Below are 10,817 nucleotides of genomic sequence, written 5' to 3'. Positions count from 1 at the left end.
TTGGTTAAATGTGATTGTGGGTATATTTTTAAAAGGTCACCTTTAATGGAAAATGATATTTAAATGTATGAAAAGAAAAATCATTGTTAATCTATGAAATTAAATGTTGGGAGTTCTTTTCGGGCACTTTTATCTCTGGACTTTATCACGTCGAATGTAATGGGAATAGCTATCTTCTATGACGTTTCCTATAATCGATGAAGCCGTATTATATTCTTATTGTTATATCCACTTCTCATAGGTTTTTCCCGCAGCTAAAAATGAGTTTTTAAATAATGAGGATTATTGAATTGGAGAACAAAGAAAACCAAATATTTAACATTTGAACAAATGTTAAAAATGTAGACAAAGTATTCCCATCCAAAAACAGAATAGCAAAGTTATTTCTCATTCGATCCTTAGCAAAAGATGTTAATTCCAAAAATTGTGTGGTTTCTGATCGCTTTTTGTTGCTTAAGTGATTTTACTGGAGCAGCCACTGTTATCGGGCGTATTGTAGGGGGTGATTTAATGACCATTGACCAAGCCCCGTATATGGTACAAATCTGGAGTAAAGGTAAATTCATTTGCGGTGGAGCATTGTTGAGAAGGCGTTTTGTGCTGTCTGCTGCTCATTGTTTTACAAATGCCAAAGCTGCGGATTTACTAATTGTGGGAGGTGCCACAACGCTGTCCGATTCTGGTGTCCGCAGTAATGTAACAAAAATCTTTACACCAGCTGCATTTAGTATGAATACCATGGATAAAGATGTGGCCATGCTTAAATTAACCACACCCCTCAGAGGAGAAAATGTCCAAACCATTGGCTTGTATTCGGGTAATTTAAAAATCGGCCAACAAGTTGAAATCTCTGGTTGGGGTCGTACCAGTGAATCGGGAGAAATTTCAAATCAATTACGCACCATCAGGGTTCCCGTTATAGCAAAATCTCAGTGTTCAAATCAATATGCCAAGTATATTTCCTTGACAAAAAACATGTTTTGTGCTGGTGTGCCCGGAGATAAGGATGCCTGCTCTGGAGATTCAGGTGGTCCGGTTATGTGTAATGGCAAAATTTGCGGCATTGTTTCATTTGGTGTTGGTTGTGCCCGTCAAGGTTTACCTGGAGTTTATACCAAAATTAAAGAAGTCAGACCATTCATTATGGCATGTTTGCAGAAGTGAGGATGTGAATATCTGTTTGTTATGTAGTTTTAATAAAAAAGGTTTGGATTTTGTATTATTTTGTTCAAATAAATCTGTTGTTTGTGTTAATTTGTTGACTGGTTAGCACGATAACACTTGAAGGGAATAACCAATTTCTCTTAAAATCTGTACATCGTTATATTGCTTCTAAACTGCTTAAATGAAGTTCGAAAATAGACTACATCGGTGCTTATGTACCCTACGAAACTTACAAAATTTAGTTACACTGTGCAGCAGCATTTTTGGGGGGTGGAAAATTTCTTTTGGAGATGAAAGCCCTTGATGAGTATACAAAGAACCCAAAAGGAAGTTTTCGCCATAGGTCAAGTTTCTGAGATATCGCGCGATGCAGTTTTTGATGTTTTTCCTATAATACTTGGGAAAATAGCTCCATATCTCCGTTTGGCGTTGTTGTAGCTTCGTTTTGAGGTAACATGGCTGCATTGAAATCGATTGATGAATCTTTTTGTAGAACATTTCATTCTTCTAACTCAATGCCTTTCATGTCCTTTTCGTCCTTTATTGCTTGAACCGTAGTGAGAGTTCCACAAGATGAGATTTTTCAGCATCCAAACAAAGGCTTGAAGTCCTTGTTCCTACATCTCAGCTTGTCTCAGATAGCTGTGCCATACGCGGACGACATGAATATGCTGTCGTATGTAACCCTAGAATTTTTGGGTAATTTGTGGTCGGAATTCTGCTACCATCAGTGACCATGACATTCAACCCTGTCCTTACGTCTGCCGTCCATATAGTGAACAAAGTGACCGTATATTTAGTGGCGGATATTTGCATATTCCTCGCGTGGAAAATAACTCAAACGCTACAATCACTGTTCTCCATATTACCTGGTTGAATTCTCGACTAATATGTGTGGAGATTTTGTGCAACACTGCTGTTTTGCGGTCCTGTTTACCGAATCCATACTTATGATCGGCCACTGGATCGATATTTTTGACGCTGGGGAGGACTAAAGCTTTAAGGGCCTTTCCTACGGGCGAAAAAAGTGAAATCTGTCTTTACGATTAACCTTTACTTGTATGCTTACCTGCTTTAAGTAGCGGGGCCAACCTGTCCATTTTCCAGAATTCGGGAACGACGTGAGCGGCATGTTGAGAACTTTAGTGAGAAATTCGACTCCCGGCACAGCTGTTTCAGCATTAACATGAGCTTACATCAGGGCCCAACGCTTTGGATACTGATGACATTCGCAACATCATCTATTGTAAATTGTGTTGGCAGGAAGAGATCCAATGCGACGTAGTACTCTTCTCTTCGCCGTGTCACTCACGGGGTGTTTTTCAAACTGTCGGTTAAAATAACTTCTGCACCTCTTCTGCATACCGTCGCCAATCGTGACTTAGATCCTATCTTCCTTCTTTCCAGGTTCGAAAATGACTTAAACGTTGCCCACAATTCACTTATTGTGGTTCCAATGTTGCAACTCTTCAAATGATTTAATCACTTGTTCCGCTTAAGCTAACCCGCCAACCTGCTAACTTCCTGTGATCCCTAATCCCGTCGATTTGGTAAAACTTCGGGTATTTGACCAGCAGGTCTATGGCAGGAAGCTGAAGCAGTGGTGATTTCTTGGAAAGTCCTTTCTGCCACCCGACGTAGTACTTCCTCTTCGCCCTGTAACTCACGGGGTGTTTGTCAAACTGTCGGTTAAATAACTTCTGCACCTCTTCAGCGTAACGTCGCCAATCGTGACTTAGATCCTATCTTCCTTCTTTCCAGGATCGAGAATGACTTAACTGTTGCCCACAATTCACTTATTATGGTTCCAATGTTGCAACTCTTCAAATGATTTAATCACTTGTTCCGCTTCATTGACCGGGCACAACCTAGAGATGTAGGTCTGTTCAGCCAGCACTATACCCCTCTGTTCGTTTCCGAGAACCGAATGCCACAACTCATGGTGAGCATTTAAATCTCTCAATACCAGACGGTTATGACCTTCCAAAAGCGGGCTAATGTTGGTCTTATAACCTGAAATACAACTATTAATCGGCGGGATTTAAACGTTCAGCAACTCTGTAGTTACACTACTGACTGGTACCCCCGTACATTCCAAGTAGCCAGGCTCAAGCGAGAAAGGTATGTATTGAACAGAATTGTGTAATAGGAAAGGTAATTCCCAAACACCATTTCTGGTGAGGTCATTCCTCAGTTCGTTGTAATCATCACAGTGCTGAAAGCTGCAGTTGTGATTGAGCTTGATTTCCTGCACCGCCGCGACCATGATATTCTTCCGACTTATGAAATCCACTACTTCCTCGATCTTACTTAGAAGTCCTTTACAATTAAGTTGAAAAATGATGCATTTTCAGGAATTGGAATAACAACGTCTCTTGCTAAGTACTGCGTGTTCGGCTGCTGTTGTTTGGGGACTGCGGGGGTGTCGCGTATTTCGATGAAGAGTGTTCACTGAAGGCTGTGTTCACGCAGCATGCAACAACATAGTCCATATCGTAGTGCCTCTCATGGACGAGTCCAGAACTACCCCTGAGATGCACCAACACCCGACATCTATTGAGTGTGGTGGGTGCGGGTGTGACAAACACCACTTTAAATTTATTGAAACCAGATTTCAGTCATTTCCGTTCAGAACGAATGGAAACAAACCATAGGTGAGTATTACCACATCGCACACTGTCGCGAGTTCATATTAACTGTGGCCAAAAATAGAATGAGTTATTGTAGTTGCATCAATTTTGGTACACGTACCTATTATGGACTTACAATTTACAGGACAAAATTTGGGATGATCGGTCCACGTTGTGATATAACCCCTCATAGAACCGAACCTGCCGATTTTCGTTATTTTGAAAGTTTTAGGCACAATGACCAACCGAAATTACTCAAATTTGGTGGTTAGTCTTCGGCAGAGGTATAAAACATTCCAACAGAGTATTGTGGGTGTAGGTCCACGTTTTGATGTAGGCCCCATAGAATGGTACCTCCCGATTATTGATATTTTGAAGATTTTAGCGTCATTATTACACAGAAATTGCTGAAATATGGTATTTAGTCTTCGTAGGGGGTATAATACTTTCACCATGAAATTTGTCTGCATAGGTCCACGTCCCCATACAACGGTACCTCCATATTTTCGGTATTTTGGAGGTTTTAGTCTGATTATCACACTGAAATGGTGGAAAATTGGTATTAAGTCTTAGTTTGGGGCTTATAATGATCCACCAGAAATCTGTCGGTATAGGTCCTCGTCTTCCTATAGCCCCCATAGAACCATGCCTCCAAATTTTCGGTATTTTGAATGTTGTGTCCTCAATATCCACCCGAAATGACTGAAATTTGGTGTTTAGACTTCATATTTTGTGAACTTATTGAATACATGAAAATTTTGTCTATATATGTATATATGGGAATTTTCCATTAAAAACATTTTTTGACCGATTTATGGTAAAAAAAACGGCAAATTTTTTGTAAAAATCGAATTTTGAATTTCGCTGCTCATCGTTTTTTTTTTTAAATTTATATTTGTAAAAGTCTCTCTTTTTAAAGCAAGATTATTAGGTACTTAATAAGCTCACAAACATATATGATTATCGGTTCATTCATGTTGTCAACTTTACTTAGGGTATCTTTAATGACAAGGAGCAGTGACGTAATCACCCCTCCCTGTGAAGTTCATCGAGTTACGTGCTTTAACTACTGTTGAAAATCAGTCGGCAACACTCGTTTATGTATTGTTTATGGTGGAAGTACTCAAGTGGCCAACGGTGGTCGGCTTGCGAACAATCGAGCTGGGCAGCTGTAGAACTGTCGGTTTCCCGTGGGTGATGTTCTGCTGTGTGACATTCGGCTGAATGGGGTTCGACACGTTGACGATCAAGTTATGCTACTCTTTGAAGAAAAGAGGACGTGGTTAGGCAACAGAGGAGCAAACGTATCGACAGGAGCATAGGAAACGCAAGGAGCAAACAAATCGACAGGAGCGGGCGAATCACGGGGCCGACAACAGTTGTTAGATTCCGGTTCAAGTCGATATAACTGTGGCCAATGCCACACGTGTTCTCTTGGACTTCGTTACGCCAGCACTCAAAAAAAATTGATTTTGAGAAACGAAATATGATAAGTATTGGGGAACAATAAGAAGTTATTTCCTAACACCATGAAAAGATAGAAGGATAGAAATTAAACAATGGAAATATAAATCAAACTCGTTGTTTGAGTACTCCATCGTTTCTCGAAAATGCACATTGGACGTGGACCGATATAACCCATTTTTATACCCTACACCACTATGTGGGGAGGGTATTATAAGTTGGTTTTGGCCAAAAAGTTTGTAACGCATCGAAATAATGGTCGTAGACCCATACTTATATATACCAAAATGAATGTCTCGACGAGCTGAGTCGATCTGGCTATGTGTGTCCGTCCGTCCGTCTGTCCATCTAAACCTTATAATCACGCTACAGGTTGCAATTTTGATCGGATCGTCACGAAATTTTGGATGTTGATGGGGGTCCCGGAGGGGTAGAACCCTATTGATGGTTGGCTAATACTTACTTGGTGATGGTTGGCTAATACTTAGGGGTCGTAATGGGCAAAAAACTTATGTGGATAAAAAGACAATGTTTTTTTCCAAAGCGAATATCTCAGCTTCTATACGGAATATACCAAAAGCAAAACCAGACAATAAAAGTAGAAAATATCACCTTTCTAACGATGTAAAGTAGGTTCTCGTAGGTGATCAAACAACGAAGATATAACAATAGTCGCACATAAAACCCAAATTTTGATTTTTGCGATTTTAATTATAATGTCGAATATCACAGCTTTGGTTGGGGACTTTCCAAAAGCAAAGCCTGGCTATGAAAGTAGAAGATCCCATCTTTACAATGATGTAAACTAGGTCGGCGCAGGTGACCAAATAATGGAGATATCGCAATAGTCGGTAATACATCCCATTTTTCCACTTTTTTGGAAATCACGCTACAGGTCGCAATTTTGATCGGATCGTCACGAAATTTTGGGTGTTGATGGGGGTCCCGGAGGGGTAGAAGCCTATTGATTTTGGTGATGGTTGGCTAATACTTAGGGGTCGTAATGGGCAAAAAACGTATGTGGATAAAAAGACAATGTTTTTTACCAAAGCGAATATCTCAGCTTCAATATATGGTATACCAAAAGCAGAAAGTAGAAAATATCACCTTTGCAACGATGTTACGTAGGTTGTCGTAGGTGGTCAAACAACGAAGATATCGCAAAAGCCGCTAATAGAACACAGCTTTTCATTTTTGTGATTTTAATAATAATGACGAATATCACAGCTTTGGTTCGGGACCTTCCAAAACCAAAGTCTGACAATGAAAGTAAAAAATCCCATCATTACAACGATGTAAAGCAGGTTGGCGTAGGTATCCAAGTAACGGAGATATCGCAATAGGCGGTAATACATCCCATTTTTCCACTTTTTTGGAAATCACGCTACAGGTCGCAATTTTAATTGGATCGTCACGAAATTTTGGGTGTTATTGGGGGTCCCACAGAGGAAAAAACCTTATGATTTTTGATAATGGTCGGATATTACTCAGGGGTCGGAATGTGAAAAAAAATATTTGGAAAAAACGACCAACGTTTTATTTCAAAGTTAATATCTCCCTTCTGTAGGAGGTATATCGAAAGCAAAACCTGGCAAGGAACGTAGAAAATATCACCTTTACAACGATGTGAAGTAGGTTGTCATAGGTGGTCAAGCAACAGAGATATCGCAATAGTCGGTAATGCATCCCTTTTTCCATTTTTGTGCAATCACACTACGAAATTTTGATCGGATCCTCACGAAATTTTGAGTGTTGATGGGGGTCTAACAGAGAAAGAAGCCTATTGATGGTTGGCATACATTCCACTTTTCCATTTTTTATTTGAGTTGTACTGTAGATGCACTTAAATGCGTTTCAAAAAAATTGACCTGTGTTAATGTAGACATTCAGAGCAAAGGCGCTAAGCTATCCCAATTTTAATATTTTGAATTTTATTTGTCAAAAGCTTATGAACAGGGGTAGTGGTGTAGGGTATCACATAGTCGGCCCCGACCCGACTATAGCCTTGGCTCACTTGTTATTAAATAACAATAAACAGTAAAGCATTATATTCAATATTGCGAACTATATCAGACAGATGAACGGACATCGTTATATGGACTTAGAATTTTAACCTTAACAAGGCTATACATAAACGGGGATTTCTAAGTGAAATCGGTCACTTTTAGAAAAAGTGGTTTTTGATTTCCTTTATTTTTTATTTTGACAAACGATTCCAGAGATATCACGCCTTGAAAAAGTCGAATTCTGTAAAAACTATATGTAAAGAAATATTCATAACTAGCTTCTTTAATATTGGTGCAAATAGAAACCATTTGGCTAGGCGAAGACATTAATTCTTGAGATATAGTCTCCGAAATTATCCAATGTTAAGGGTCCACTCATTCATACATTTGTAGCTTTAAATACCTCTCTTTATTATATCTACCCCAGAAACGTCAAAACTTCCAAAACTTGTCAAATTCTATTTAGTTTTTAAAGAAGGGTTTGACCACCCTAAATCAAACTATACATGTACTCGTAGAGTGTTACGTGTTACTACTCAACTGATTTTCCTGAAAATTTCAGCCCTCCCACTCACCATATGGTGAATAGATCTCCCGCACCCAGACATGTAAGGAGGGATCCTCAGCCGTCTAAATTCCTATAGAGCAAGGATCGATAACACCGTGCAAAACATCTGCCCAGTATGAGGAACCGGCCCGCACGACACACTGCACCTCTTCAACTGTCCTGCCAAACTTACTCAACTAATTCCAGTAGCTTTGTGACTACAAACTATCGAAACAGGCACATTCCTTGAACTGAATATAGACCCAGTACCAGACTAAGTAGAAAAATTAACTTACAACAAATAATATACTGTAAAACCAACAACTACTTAAACACAAGGGTAGCAGAACACGATGCAGATATAAACAAGTAAGGAAAGTCTATACCCTATACCACTTTCCCTGGACAATCGCTCTCCACGGAACTTCTTTTCAATGATTGTGAAAATTTAATTATCAAATATCAGAGATGTAATGTATAATACTTATGACCAAAACCAAAAAGTTATCTAGCATGACAAAGACATTTTTGTAGCAGGAAAGGAAAATTTAGTTCACACAAACTAAAATGCGGATTATTATTTTGACCTACAGAGCCGCTACAAAATTGGTTAAAATTTTGTTTTTAGACCATTTCATCCCCTGAACATTTCACGATCATCACCAAAAACTAATCATTTCTATTCTGGCCCGAACCCAACCTCCTTAACAAATTCGTTACAATCGGTCCATAATTGTGGGCCTTAAGCTTGTTTACAATTTTTAATGGACGGACACACATCGCTAAATCGCTTTATCTCGTCGAGATATGAAGATTGGTATACCACATTGGGGGTCTCCGACGAATATTTCGCGGTGTTACATGAATTTTTACCAAAACAAACTTATAATACCCTTTTCCACATTGTGGTATAGGGTATAAAAAGGGAAAACAAACAACAGCTTTGGCACAACACTGTGTTGAAAAGGGCCACACAGCAGATCTCACAAACGTCAAAATACTGAATAAGGAGAGAATAGAGAACAAGCGATACACGATAGAAAGCTTAAGAATACAACAAAAAATAAAAAGTGCAATAAACAGAAAAGAGGATAAAGACAATACAAACGTAATATACACGATAGCAATTTTTTAGTAGTATTCTAATCATCTGCGATACGTAGCACTTACATAAGCAACTCTGTGATATTTACAAGAATTTTAATTATTTTTACATTTATTTAGTTTGTTTGTTGTGTTTATATATTTTTCAAACCTACACTTGACAAAAATTATATGTAGAAACTTGACGAAAAAATTTTTTGTAAGTATTGCTTTGCTCTCAGTGCTAAGATCAAAAAATAATGTTATATTAAAAATGTTATACCGTCTCTGTTGTCGTTACCAGATTTAAATAAAATTATCCCTGAGGAAGTTGGAAAATCACAACGAAACGTTGGATAAAAAATGAAATAAATAGTTTTTTATTTTCATTCAAAATACCTAGACCTAATAAGCCCAATAAGACAAAGTCTTAAGCTATTGATTAACAACTACTACAACCGGATGGTCAAATTGACAACCTGGTCAAAATAAAAATTTTAAATAATTTCAAAAACACTTTGAAAGTTTTTAATCGTAATTGTTTTTTTCTTCTTTTCTACTGCTTCATTGCTTTTCTTATAAAACTAAGAACCGATCGAACACCAGTATAAACACCGGGAAACCCACTTCTTGCGCAGCCAACTCCAAACGACACAATACCACATAGTTTACCATTACACTCGGCTGGTCCTCCCGAGTCTCCCGAACAAGCATCCTTTGCTCCCGGTTGCGATGCACAAAACATTGTTCGTGTCAGTGGTACAACATTTCGATATTGACTTTTACATTTTGCCTTGGCAATAACAGGTACCATAACACGACGCACATGTAAAGCAGGACTATAGCCATTTTCATGTTTTAAACCCCAACCGGTTACTTTCATTGACATACCAGGCTTTAGAGGTTCCGTGTTGAGAGCAATGGGATTTATTTTAGGACCCTTCATTGGTTTAGCCAATTTAAAAACAATAACATCCATATGCATTGTTTGCAATGAAAATGATTTTGGTCGTATAATTTTTCGCACTTTACGCTTTACACCTGGATCATTTAAGGCGCTAGCACCACCGACAATTGTCAGCTGTTTTGGCTTCACATTCACAGCACAATGAGCAGCAGATACCACAAATTTAGGTGATATCAATGATCCGCCACATATAAATTGGTCATTTAGCCACACCTGCATTAGATAGGGGATATGTTTGATGTAGCCATTTACACCGCCCACAATACGAGTTAAATTTTCCTGTGGTTCGGGGTTTGCGGATGATGTCAGAAATTGGGCAAAGAAAATAAGGGCCACACTCCAAGCGAATTTATTCGACGACATCGTTTCGTAGAGAAGTTAACGCCAACTAAATAATATTAAACATATTTTTCTACTTGAACACCATACCTTGTTATTCTAGAACTTTAAGCAATTTTAGTTATTTGTTTATTTGAATGCAAAAGACATAACTGTCTTTTAGTGTGACTTCAAAAATGAACCATTGTTTAAGACTCGTAATATTTGTCTAGTTTAATATTTCAAAGACAAAAATGTTTGGAGATGTTTTCGTTCAATAATATTATTTGCTTACCCCAAATACAATACTCGTATAGAGAAAACATATATAGCTTATAGCTCAATAACGGCTAGACTGATTTTGACTAGGGTTCCTGAGTCAGAGTTTGGATTCCAGCAAATTTTGCTGGAGTCTGAGTCAGAGCATATTTACTATCTTGAGAACGGTACTCTCTTCGCCACTATTTGGGCTTAATTGGTGCGCACGATAACTCTCGAAGGGAGCAATAGATTTGATTTTAAACTTTGCACATCATATTATTTTGAATATGGACTATATTGGTCAACACCTTCGGGTACCTCCCAGAAAAAGTGAAGTTTAATAACTCCTCTCGGATCATTTTATTTTCAGCGGGCTC

At 38.5% G+C, this 10,817-nt stretch overlaps 2 protein-coding genes across 2 annotated transcripts; one reads left to right on the top strand and one right to left on the bottom strand.

Annotated features, from left to right (window-relative positions):
• Positions 1-510: 510 nt before the first annotated feature.
• On the top strand, positions 511-1,164 carry LOC141392401 (seminase-like). The gene has a single exon (XM_073965350.1). The coding sequence runs from the start codon at positions 511-513 to the stop codon at positions 1,162-1,164; it is 654 nt and encodes a 217-aa protein (XP_073821451.1).
• Positions 1,165-9,450: 8,286 nt separating this feature from the next.
• LOC141392391 (seminase-like) lies at positions 9,451-10,224 on the bottom strand. Its single transcript, XM_073965342.1, has one exon. It carries the CDS (start codon positions 10,222-10,224, stop codon positions 9,451-9,453), a length of 774 nt encoding a protein of 257 aa, XP_073821443.1.
• Positions 10,225-10,817: the final 593 nt, after the last annotated feature.

Source organism: Musca autumnalis, unplaced genomic scaffold, assembly GCF_047663935.1.
Source record: "Musca autumnalis isolate F117 unplaced genomic scaffold, ASM4766393v1 scaffold_1, whole genome shotgun sequence".
In the NCBI taxonomy this organism is placed as follows: Eukaryota; Metazoa; Arthropoda; class Insecta; order Diptera; family Muscidae; genus Musca; species Musca autumnalis.
Note: the sequence above shows the minus strand (reverse complement) of the source record. Positions and strands in the feature narration are given on the sequence as shown.